The sequence below is a fragment of the Montipora foliosa genome, chromosome 6 (assembly GCF_036669935.1).
Source record: "Montipora foliosa isolate CH-2021 chromosome 6, ASM3666993v2, whole genome shotgun sequence".
Taxonomy (NCBI): Eukaryota; Metazoa; Cnidaria; class Anthozoa; order Scleractinia; family Acroporidae; genus Montipora; species Montipora foliosa.
Window position 1 is genome coordinate 33949482 of NC_090874.1, and position 12500 is coordinate 33961981.

General features: G+C 39.4%; 2 protein-coding genes across 3 annotated transcripts in view; one reads left to right on the forward strand and one right to left on the reverse strand.

Annotated features, from left to right (window-relative positions):
- Window positions 1-4785, reverse strand: part of LOC138007179 (ADP-ribose glycohydrolase OARD1-like) — a 20867-nt gene extending 16082 nt beyond the window's left edge. Inside the window, exon 1 of one of the 2 annotated variants that reach the window (XM_068853942.1) lies at window positions 4514-4785. The gene's annotated coding sequence lies outside the window, so the exon portion shown is untranslated. Of the gene's footprint in view, window positions 123-4513 lie in introns of those variants that run through there. The other variant, XM_068853940.1, reaches the window with a different exon arrangement.
- A 147-nt stretch (window positions 4786-4932) lies between these two features.
- LOC138007178 (G1/S-specific cyclin-D2-like) lies at window positions 4933-7124 on the forward strand. The gene is made up of 5 exons (XM_068853937.1): window positions 4933-5423; window positions 5526-5741; window positions 5941-6094; window positions 6326-6474; window positions 6898-7124. The coding sequence occupies exons 1-5, from the start codon at window positions 5229-5231 to the stop codon at window positions 7027-7029; spliced, it is 846 nt and encodes a 281-aa protein (XP_068710038.1). The 5' UTR covers window positions 4933-5228; the 3' UTR covers window positions 7030-7124.
- The last annotated feature ends 5376 nt before the right edge of the window (window positions 7125-12500 follow it).

Consider the following 12500-nt stretch of genomic DNA (forward strand, 5'->3'; position numbering starts at 1 on the left):
GGTTGTCACTACGTACTTGAATGTCTTGAGTATATATACTCCTCGCACAAGGAACTTAAATGTACTTCTTCCACTGAGTTTCATCACGGATAATTACAGGTAAATTAAACGAAAAGGTTACAAAACACCGTTAAAAGGTTATTTTGTGAGTGGATTTCCGGCTCCCTTTGGCGCAATATTTTTTTTTGTTTAAAGGGGCTAGGTCACGCTATTTTAGGTAATTTTGTTTAATTTTGTTAATTATGAGCTCTAAACGTCAAATTGGCAGAGCAAGAGTCTTTCATTTGCAAAATCACGGCGACATAACAACTCAGAATGATTTTCAAGCTTTGTAAATGACATTTTGATATAGACTGATATAAATTTGAAAAAAGGTGGGCCAACGTTTTTCAAATTTACCCAAATTCAATCCATTTCAATCCTCTCCAGGTTTGTCCATCCATGTCAATTCTTGGCTTCCCTGTGATTTGTTAGAGTTCTTCTATAGTTTTGAACGGTTATTTTGATATTTTAGTTAATTCTATGACCATTCGATCAGTGCTGAAAATGCCTAAAATAGCGTGACCTAGCGCCTTTAAATTAAAAAGGTAGATCAGATTCTTGTTCTTTCATCGCTGCATTCAGCAGTCCATTTTCCCCTTTTCTTTTTAATTATTCCTTTTTACTTGGAATCCTGAAGGACTTGCTGGCTATTAAAGACCGAAACTGCGGCCACCTATCAGGCATATGTACGACGACCCTTGAATGCCGAAGCTTCTTCCTTTGACTTCACGAAAACAACGACAGTACGAAAATATTACAAAACATCCAGCAGTATTTATAGGCTGCATTTAATCGGTTCAAAAAGTACATTACAGTCCACATAATCCAATAACAACTAAGTGAAATAATTACAAAATTACGCAAGAAACTGAATAGTATTCAAATGGTTTGACTGTTCGTTCGTTATAAAAGTAACTACAATGCTTTTAATCGTTTCGGCTTCTTTGAAAATAATCTCAACATGTTTTTATTTTGGATTTGGTGATATGATGGCGCTCTATCGCAATTAGCAGAAAAGAGCAATCTCGTTTTAATATTACCGCTTTAAGTGAGATTATATAACAGTAAGACTGTGACGAGACTACGAGCTTAAAAGTCCACCACATGACGTGCTGCATGCTACCCCTGGTATCAGAGGAATTTTATTTCCAAGGTTCGAGCAAACGCTACTGACGCTACACAGTTCAATAAAAGTCAACGGGAGGCCTCGAGGGCTGGCTTCGAATAGCTATGTGTTTTGCCAAACCTTGGAAAAATTGCCTTGGCACCCACGGTAACTGCATGCTAATCTAAAAGCTATAAAGTGTAGACAGATGAGCCGCCCCGCTTTAGAAGCTCAAGTGATCAAATAAATCCACTATATCATAATATTTGAAAATATTCAGTCAACCAAAGGCCAAGGCCTTGGAAAAAATCTTATTTTGGGGAAAATAATACAATTTGTATAGGGTTTTTTTTAGCGCAGATCTGTGTAGAAACAGCTCAGTTACGCCAAATCCGATCACATTAATTCTTCAATAGATTTTAGGATTTTCAGCGATTTAGGCTGATTTGTTCTTACCAAGACTTTATCATATCAAAGGAACCCAAAAAGAATGAAATCCTTGGAAATTTGAGAATAAGAGGAATGTGACAACATCGATATAGCCCTGCTGTGTCTGGGGAACTGTACAGTAAAGGCAGTTTATTGTCCAGCGGCTAATTTCCAGAAAGAACAGACGCCGCCAGGTCATGCATGAGCCACGCTAGAACGTGTTATCTAACTCATGACTGAATCTTAAGATCGTACAGTTATCATTCACACATCACAGGGGTGTTTTTCATTTCCCTCTCAAGGTGACAAGGTGTAGCTACGGTCACGAGGTGTCAGACTGAGAGAATGTGTTCAGTTTTATTCCCAGAAGCTGATAACTTTGTTTGCAACCGTTAGATCTTGCCCTTATAAAACCATGTCGTAAGTGAGTGTGGCTAGGTTTCAAGGGCTTCGGAACGCGGAATTTCAATGACTTTACGCTGGAACATTCTATAACAGGCACAATTTTAAACGCAGATGTCTTTTATCCGAGTGCCATATCAGCTATTTGAGAGTTTCTCCATTGGGTTCAGCATAGAGTCAGAAATGGCACAAACACGCCCACGTCAAACAGAATTGCCGGTGGGTTAACATGCATTCTCAAAGCAAAGGAAGTAAAGGACTCGCGAGGGCAATTGTGTGCCAAAAATTCTAAGCCCGCTGTAAGAATATAAATCAACATCAATAAAATGAAATATGAAGATTCGATTGACACTTTGATTAGATTTACTGTTGACACGATGGCGACTTCCTTTCGAGAAAAACGATATCATTCAAGGTCCGGCCACACTCAAGACCAGAAAACTCAAGAAATGTTGTTTTGTAAGACTGTTTTGACGGGACCGGTGGGTTGCTCGGAAACATCTATCGGCGGGTACCGGTTTATTTTGATGCCTAAATTTGAGTTACTCGAGGGAAAAGACGAAAACACTTTTGTCAGTTTCCCGCGAGGATCAAGTACAAGCGGAATTAGTTCGAAATCTGAAAGGGTCCTGCCTCGCACCAGTAAACAAATCAGACAGTTAAAAAAGTTATCATGACGCGAAATTGTATAAACCAGATTTGTCCGGGTCTAAATGATTTGTTGATATCCGTGTTTCACTAAAATCACACAAACCGCATCGCGGACGGGCAAATGATGTGAGCAGAAAAACCAAACTCCATTTTCCCTTTCATTAACAATCTTGTATGTTACTCTTTAATTAATGAGTCATTCCCTGCTCTGGTAATTTTAAGGAATCCTCTCTTACTTTCCGTGTCTCAAGCCAAAGCACTCCGCATTCTTTGTATATGCTTTCGTTACAATAATCTATTTTATGCAATACGGGCTATTTTTGACATTCCCAACACAAGAGCAGGGCGACAAGAATTGCCCCACCCAACCTAATTAATGGCTTTGATCCATGCACGATACTCGATCATTTAAGACTGTCATTCACTCTCTATCACTGCTTTGATACAGCTGCTGTGTATAAATATTCGCACCTGCACACGCCATCTCTGCCTCTTGTAAAATATCTCGAGTTAAAAGGTACATCTTAACAATATAAAGCTAACACACCAAGAACCACACGCAGTAAGAATCAAAATTAATGTCAGTAATGTGTTCCAGCTGTAGTGAGGTGAAAGGTCAGTTGATTCTTTTATCACACGAAAATGAGAGCAATCCGTGAGAAAAAGGGAATTCATTTCAACATGAAAACAACATTTGTTTACGACCATTTTCCTGTTGTGGAAACAAGAGTAAGCAGCGCAGAAGCCTTTCGAAAAAAACAAGATGAACTTGAAGATGTTGCCTCCTCCGTCAATTATCAGTCCGGTAGTAAAAGCATTGAAGTTGACTGCTGCTTTGCAACTAGATTATTTAACACTGAGGTGACGTGTAAAGAGAAACAACTAGAGGGTTTTTTTTACAAGAGCACTTTGAATCATCCTCGTAGCAAAGACCACGCTGTTTGTGGTTCAATAACTTGAACTACTGCGCAATGTCTGAAGGCTGTTTTAACAGGTCATCAAGCTTTTAGGAGCGTAAAAACTTGTATTTTGTTAAATAATTCTTCTAGAGAAAATCTTTGGGCGTAAACTTCAATTAATCAGCAATGCAAATTATACCAAATTAAAATCTCAGTGTAAATTTTCATTTATTCACAGTTAGTAACTCTGAGTTATTTAACCCACCAAAGAAACGTGAAATTAAAATCCTTTTTTCTCATGTGAACAGGACGTATGGTATTACCAGATGTAGAAACAATATCTGAAGGTATTTTGGACTCACACTATAATGTAAAGAGTTGATCAATCATTCACATTGTGTTTTGCTAGATTGTTGTATCGGATACGGTATTGTTACCTGACCCTCAGCGACCGAAAAATAAATACCAATTTGCAGTTTCAAACAAAAAAGCCATGCACAATCAAGAAACCTCTTCTTAACCTGCTAGATGCCGAAATTTTAAGTCAAATATCTCGTAAGAGAACGAAATGAAAAGATTTTATGTGCAAAGTGAGAAAAAGAGAATGGAAATTAAGGATTTTGGACTTGTGACTGTCAATCAAATATTCTTCAAAACAGGTTTTTTGTTTATTGCTTAGCTGCACCATAAGTAGAAACTTTAAGTTTTCCGTCTCTCCAAACACTTGCATTTTTTCGTAACCTAGGGATGTGCTTGGATTAATAAATTGTTTTCATTTATGCTTGTGTTGGGAGAAGTGGATTGGGGGAAGATGGACGGTGAATTGGCAATCACCCGTAACATTTAAAACAAATTCAACCCCTCCAAACGTCTCGTAAATCTTGCGTAACAGACTCTCAAATTTAAGACACAACGCACTGCTAAGTAAAGATGCCGAAAATGGTTGCAAGAAGGTAATCTCGGGACAAAGAATACTCCTTAGTACCTGCAGTTCATTGAAACTTGATCAGCTCTCATTTTTGTAGTCATGGGTTGTTGATTTTATGTGCTGGCATTCTTGGAATCCAGTGCGACGTCAAAATGAACTCCGCCTTATCGTTATTCCTCTGGAGCAAAGAACCTATTTTGGGGCACCTCAAGGCACCTAAACATCTGTCCAACGCAAAAAGCAATTCTCTGCAACAGATATGTTCTTTTGATAGATATCTTGATGAAAATCTCGATTTACACGTATGGTAGTGGTAACGCCATAAGCATTTCCGGCTGAGTGAAGAGTTTTGCGGTCAAAGATAGACCTTCAGTCAAATGCCGCTCGTCTGTGATTGGTTAGTTTTTGAAAGGCAGGAAGCTATCATAATGCAGGTTGCCTAGCGAAATCTCAAAATCTACCCAGCAACGTGAGCATTAAGATAAGTGACTGACTGTCATTTATAAATTTCACAGAAACACTAATCTTAGCTCCTTTTACCTTGTGCTTCGGCGCAAGTTGATATTAGTCTGAGTTGTTTGCGCCGGGAGGCAGTCATTGCCAGTCACACTCGTTAGCTAGATACAGCAGCATCCCTTCTAACAGAAGCGATTGCTGCTGTACTCGAAGCCTGTGACTCCAATCTGGCTCAAATGCGCGATCCCGGTGCTATACACTCAAGATTATAAAACAATCTCGCAAGCTTTCTTACTTCCGCTGTCGGACGGCTAAAATGGAACTCCTGTGCTGCGAGGGACCAAGGGTTAGATATGCCTACCAAGATCCGGTTTTGCTTCGAGACGATCGCGTATTGCGGAATTTGCTTACTTGTGAAGACAAATATATACCAAGTTGTAGCTACTTCAAGATTGTGCAGAAAGAGATTGAACCGCACATGAGGCGATTGGTAACAACTTGGATGCTTGAGGTAAATAAATACACCAAGCTCTTATCTCTATCGTGTATTTTATCGCCATGTAGGGAAAGCTCTTGACTGCAAACATGAAGACTCTTCGGTCTTATGTTGTAGGTTTGTGAGGAGCAAATGTGTGAAGAGGATGTTTTTCCATTAGCAGTGAACTATTTAGACCGATTTTTGTCAGCTGTACCAACCAGAAAATGCCAGTTACAATTGCTTGGGGCAGTGTGCATGTTTATTGCCAGTAAGCTCAAAGAAACGTCACCACTATCAGCTGAAAAACTGTGCATTTACACAGATAACTCCATTACTTGTCAAGAATTGCTGGTGAGTATTGGTGCAGCTTTATTACGAAGTCCATTCATTCTCCTGCGGTCAGGGATAATTTTCCGCTATCATTTTAAAGTGATTTTTAAGCATTTGTCACTACGAAGTTTATTTTTGCACCCTCGTATCAGACTGCTCGAATAAATTCGAACTGTATCATCTCAATGCTCAAGTTTTATTTTTAAACGATATTTTGCAGGACTGGGAAATTTTAGTTTTGGGAAAGCTCAAGTGGGACTTGTCCGCCGTGACTCCGTATGATTTCCTACAGCAGATCTTTTGCCGGCTATCTCTTCCGAATGTTAACGTGATCCGAAAGCATGCAGCAACTTTCATCGCTTTGTGCTGCACTGGTAAGGGAATCTCTGTCTTTATTCATGGCACAAAGATAACGAATTAATCCCATTCCATATGATAATTGCTTTCATCCACCAAAATTTCGCACATCCTTATTGTCCACTATTTTACCAACAAAGTCTTTTACTTAAAGAAAACTTGGAGTTTGGAACCATTTTATGCTTGCAGAGGTAGGTATAAGGCTTTTTAAATATTTATATTTTATATTATTTTCCCTTTCTTTATAGAGGAGAAGTTCTTGATGTATTCGCCATCCACAATTGCGGCTGCTTCGGTATGCGCTGCTTTCACTGGACTTCCAACAGAACATCTAGAACATATATGGACAAAAACAAAGCTTGTGTCTTTTCTTCACGAATTAACTAACGTGGAGCCGGTAAGAAAGGGAAACCGCACACTTTTTTCAAACATTAAAACCACACACCGCAATTTTCAGACTGTTTCAGAAAGGCACACGCACGTTTGCGAGACGGTGGCACAGATTTTTTTGACGCCATGATTAAGCGCAAAGGGACTTTCAAATAAATTATTGCAGTACTTCAGAGAAATGAAAAAAGTTTTTTTGTATCAATCAGTTGCAAATGTCTGCCCTTTAATAAAATCTTGATGCTTTTCCCATATTTCCTCATTCATTTCCCATTTAAGTTCAGTTCTCGTTTGTTTTCATTGACTTGTCGCATTCCCAGGCGAAATGTTTCTACTGAAAACAAAGCATACTTTTGCTCTCGAAAACATTTCTTGTGCAAACAAGCACGGATTTTAAGCTAAAGCTGTTTTTCCGGTTCTTTTCTTCACATAGGAATACCTCCAATCATGCCAAGTTCTTATGGAAGAGGTACTTCAATTTAATGTCACGGAAAATCCGTCTTCTAAAGTCGAAAACGGAAGTACGCCTAGTACACCAACGGACTTGCAGGAAATCCATTTTTGACTGAGAAATTTGAGAGATTGTCACCAAACTGTGTGTGTGTGTGCCCACCCATCTGAAGTGTGTAAATATTGTAATAAAGAAACTAGAATTGCAGATTTAATTGTTTGTGCTTTTAGCGTCTTTTTCAATGAAAACTGCACGCCAAAAGTCAATTGCGGTTGGTTGTTTCTTCTCAAAGCGCACCTTACCAGCATTCTTGAACTATGCCTTTATGAAAACACTACGTTTAAATTTACTGTGTAAACGGAATTAGAGCCTTTTGAAGCAAGAAAGACATTTTTAAGAAAGTCAACATTGTGAATCCTACAAATCCCCTTCATTGAATTGGTTCATTTTGTAAATGGCTGTGATGCGACTTGTTTGCCAACCCACGCACTAAAAAATGCAGCCCATTTATCTTCACCCCTTGGAAAGCTCTAATAATTAGTTCAAAGCGACGTCAACAACATTCGCGTGAATGCGCACCGGTAATGGCAGCATAATTACCTCAAGCCGAAACATCAGAGTTCATTTCCACACGTGGGCTCAATAGATTTGATTAAAGGTGCGCATCGGATATGATAAAAATGTTTACTTTTGCAGTCGTTTGGCCATTTTAACTCATGCGCAACTGTACACCTGTTTCGAGGCAAAAACACCACGTGTTCAAATTCCTGAAGTTATTACTTAGGTACCTAATTGTTTTTCGAAAGAATTTTTATCTTCTCTTGGGCAATTTTCCAAGGATAACATTAAGTTTGTCCCACAAGCACGAAAGGTCAAGCTTTCTCATACTTCAGTCTGCCAGTCACACACTTTTTCCGATCTCCGAAGAGCTCACGTAAGATTTTTCCCACGAGTGGGGAGAAAAAATTACCCGACATGAGTCAATAAAGGCGTAACAGGGCCCCAGCTGACGTAATCAGCGAAGAAATAATTTTTCTTCAAAAAGCTAGCTGTGTTAAAGTTGAGTCAACACAGATCAGTCAGTCCTCAAAAGAGCTGTCTATTTATCACTTACGTAACCTGTCGATTCATTTTACGCACTTGCTGTACGACTGTCCGGATTACGTTAAGTATTTCATGTTTTGTATATTTACATTGTGAGAAAGCCATTTCATAGCCTTTAGCACCAACTTTCTCAAAGAATCACCACAAGTCAGTAGTCACAACAGGACTTTCTTTGCTAGTCGGCCGCGAAACCAACCTTCAGCATGTTCAGTTTACTGTTCATCTTGTTCCATTGAGGCTTCGATCACGTTTCCTGTTTACAGTCAAACACTGTTGTCCTATGTTAAGCTCTAGCTGAGGTTGTAGAAATTTGCCAACCCGGGTCAACTAAATGCCTACACTTACCGGCATTGAGACTTGAAAGTAGACGACTGCCAAAAATTTTATAAAAGGGAGCCCAAGCGTAGTGTCATGTTCTGAAATCGAATAACGCAAAGAGGTCGCAAATATCCTCTTTGCGGATTACGGCAAACAATCACGAAACAAGGGAAACCAGTAACGGAGAGATCGGCAATCAAAAATTGAAGATCATCAGTGCAATAGCCAAAGAACAAACGTTATAACAGATGGAAATCCGTTTGATTTTCAATCATGGCACTCAACTTGATTTACTTTTACTAAGAGAACTAGTTTTTACCTTGTCCACGTTCAGTTCACAAACCTAGGACTGCAAAGAATATCTAATCTTTCAAATTCACCGCGTGGTGGCTTCCTTAGTATTTGTGATTCCGGCAGTGAGAATAATTCCTTGATCTGAGGTTTCGACATGCATGACTGTTAATCCGTGCGAAGAGCAATTGTTTTAAGAATTGAATTTGAAGGACTCTTTTATTAGGAAAAAACACATGAAGCTTGGCAGCATTCCTCTATTTTTTTCCCACCTTAAGAATAAATCATTAGTAAGAGCCTCGGAAATGTAATTTTGCTTCGGAGCAGATGACACGGTACGATGAGACATATCTGATTCTCGTTGATTCTCGAAAACTCTCGACAATATTCCCCGGAGGTTCTCGCCATTAATCAAGCACGCAAGTGTTTTGAAGTTCGCGTATATTCTCATTATAATTGAAATGTTTCCCGGCTTGTTCAAATTCACTATTTTGGGGTCTCAACGTAGTAAGAGACCGGTAAAGTAGTAAAGCAGTTAGAGTCCACCATATCGCACATGTGACGGCTGCTTTTTGATCTCTCCGCTCTGTCATTTCAACACTCAGCACACTTTCTAAACAGGCTACTCATAATTTCCTTGCGCCAGGAATTTATATTGGACGTAAAAAACCTCCACGTGTTATGGTTAATTGGCATTGTTGTTTTATCAAATCGCCACTTCAGTAGCATTTTTGGAGCATTTTTGGCCGACGAAACGAAAGTGCAAAATCACTCTTGACTATTTTCTATAGCTAGAGGCCCTGTCGGCGCGAAAGAGTTTCAGAACGAACAAAGTATGGGTTCAATTTTTTTCGGCATCTAATAAATGAACAGACCTATAGTGATTACTAAAATAGAATATAGGCTAATTTAGCAAAAAGCAGCATTTGACTCGAAGCCAGCCATTTAAAAGTGGGGCGTGTGCTGACGGCAGGTGTTGTATTCGGAGATCTTTTAGTGTTTAATTACCCATATCAGATTTTTCAAAGACATTGATTTGGTCGATTTTTTTTAAAAGGCGGGAAATATCTGGGGTTTCGATTAAGCCGCGCAGCTGAAATGCAAACGTGAGTTAATGAGAGTCTAAAAACGGTTATTCTGAAGATTACATGAAAACGTCTTTAACAAGAAGGACAGGAGAACAATGCCAATTAGCTATTTGTCGCATACATTTGAGGAGGGAGAACAGGTTAAAGTTTTTATAACTTTGCCAAGTTTTTTCAAATTTTGACTCAATGTTGTTTCAAAAAAATTAATACGGCCTGAATCTGTAAATATTCTCTGTGGATGGTCAGGTAATACGTTTGAGTACATTATAAACACCGTGGAATACGCTTAGCCCAATTTCGACGGAAAACCTCAGGCAGCGTTTACACGAACGTGGTTTTTTTAGGACTACGTGCTAGATTCACTATTTTGAATTGAACAATGCAAATTGCGCGCCAAAATAGTAACCGTATTCAAATCGATGCGGTTTCGCTGTTTACACGACAGATGAAACCGTATCGTTTTGAAAACGCTCCACTTTTGGAAGCGGTGTCAAATCGACAGGGTTTCGACGACAGTCTCGATCGGTGTCGTGTAAACGGAAGGTGTAACCGCATCGAAAATGATGCGGTTACAAATGAAACCGCGTTCGGGTAAACACTGCCTCAGTGTCGATAAGGTGCCCCTTTAAGCCTCGTCCTGTTCAATTTTTTGTTTCCCAATGAATTAGCTGGAGACACAGCAATAAAACTAATGAACTTTATATAAGTGTCAATCGTATTTAGCACTAGTAGGGAACACTGCACCGAAATGAAATCAAGTCAACTTGAAATATGAAATTCAATGTTGGTTTTTAAGGACGGTGCCTACTATTGTTATTGCGCATACGTTCTGCGCATCTTTAGATACTCGGGTTTCCCATCGGTGATGCTTACTAATACAGGGGCATTTTTGCACGGTTTAAAGCTATGCAGAGTAAGTAGATCTTAATAAGTACTCTTGGTATCCAAAAAGAAAATTGGGGGTAACCATGCATTTTTCAGAGATAATTAAGCTTGCATTTGAGAAAGAATGCAATAAATTGCTTTGTATTTTAAAGCTTTTTACAAATATTATTAATGAATTATCTTTGAAAAATGCGTGGTTTCGCCCCAATTTTCTTTTTGGACTTCCATAACACTTGTTAAGATCTAAGTTTCCTGTATAATCATAAACCGGGGCAGAAATACCTCAGTTTGAATGATTAGGCACCGTCCTTAAGTCAGTACGGCAGAGGGGGGAATATAATGCATGTGTAAGAAGAGCAGAAGATGGGAACAGCTGGCGATCCATGATAGCTGACCTACTTCTAGTAGATGGCACTTGATCATGATGATAATGATAGGGGAAACCGGAGTACCCGGAGAAAAACCTCGTGGCGCAGAGTAGAAAACCAACTGAAATCAAGTAAGTCTGGGAATTAAACCCCGGCCGCATTAATGGCAAGCGAGTGCTCTCACAATAGCTACTGTATCCCCAGTTAGACTGAGTAACCTATGGCTTCACTCCTATCCTTAACTCAGTACTGCAGGCCACCATGGCAGCAGCATATTGTTTCTGCGATATGGGTTACCGCAGTAAGGTCACAGGGAATTTTCTGATGCTTATCTTGAGGAAGGATAATGTCTCGATAACTTGAAAGCAGCAATCAGATTGATATTTGTCTGAGCACAATTTCTGATAAATGTAGAAAAACTGAACAATTCTTGTGCAAACTTGATTAACTCATTTAGTTATTCTCAATGTCCTTGGTGTTGGTCGACATGAACGTGAACTACATGAAAAAGCTGAAGTTATTGTGTTTATTAAAATGTTTCGTGTTCCGTTAAAGTCTCTTTATGAAACGTGCTAACTGGATCAGATATATTGTAATAATTAAAGAGTAAACCGTTGTTGAAGTGGCTCTCCAGGCGGCAAATTCGAGAGGGCTTTTAACTTCCAAGGGCATGCATTTTCAAAGAACCTCTTGCACACTCAAAGATACCTGATACCATCATAGCACTCGTGCTTATCGATTTCTGTAATCAGCGTTTTGAAACTTTCAACTTATTTATGATTGGTGAAATATTTCACATGGCCGTGAGTGCTTGCAGGTCGGTGTCGGCATGCTCTCATCTCTTAACTCTTGACTCTGATTGATAACTTGATGAAATAATCATGGACTGCATTTAGCACACTTCCCGTTGCACTCAGTGGTTTAGTGTCCCATTCTCCTACTTGAACTTTTTTGACTCAAATCTTATGTTCACCGGCCATCAGGCCGATAACAACTGTCGTTTTGCAAATGGCTTTACGGGCCTTAAAGTGAGATATTCCACGTTATATCTCTAGAAAGCATTACATAATTGCTTAGATAACAGCACTAAGCCAATCACTGCAAAGCAGAATTAAGGTCCGGCGGATGAACTGGCTTTTGTCTCGAGGTATTCATGTTGAAGAACATTTTGGCTTTGGTGGAAGTCGACCATGATGTCGATTAATGAATGAAAGTGAATGAAAGTGAATGAACTGCGGGTGAATGAAGTGCGGGTTATAGACGAAATGTAGAAGTGATTCTCGCACTTTACTGGACGATTTAAGTAATTGTCGCTTCTAGACAACTGAAAAATTCATGCGGCCTCAACAGGATGCAAACCCATCACCTCTACGATTCCGGTGCATTGTAAATTGTCTTCTGAGTTAAATGCGAGGATCACTTCAGACCTCTCAAGTCTCACGATTTTGTCGTGAGACTCACGGTTTTCAGTTCAATCTCACGGTCTCACGACAAGACAGACAAAGCTCACGATAAATAGAGGCGCTTACTG

Excerpts from the sequence above, each read along its gene's own strand:
- LOC138007178 (XM_068853937.1), top strand. The coding sequence starts at position 5,229 with ATGGAACTCCTGTGCTGCGAGGGACCAAGGGTTAGATATGCCTACCAA. Across the intron at positions 5,424-5,525 it reads TAACAACTTGGATGCTTGAG|GTTTGTGAGGAGCAAATGTG; the intron begins GTAAATAAATAC and ends CTTATGTTGTAG. Across the intron at positions 6,475-6,897 it reads AATTAACTAACGTGGAGCCG|GAATACCTCCAATCATGCCA; the intron begins GTAAGAAAGGGA and ends TTCTTCACATAG.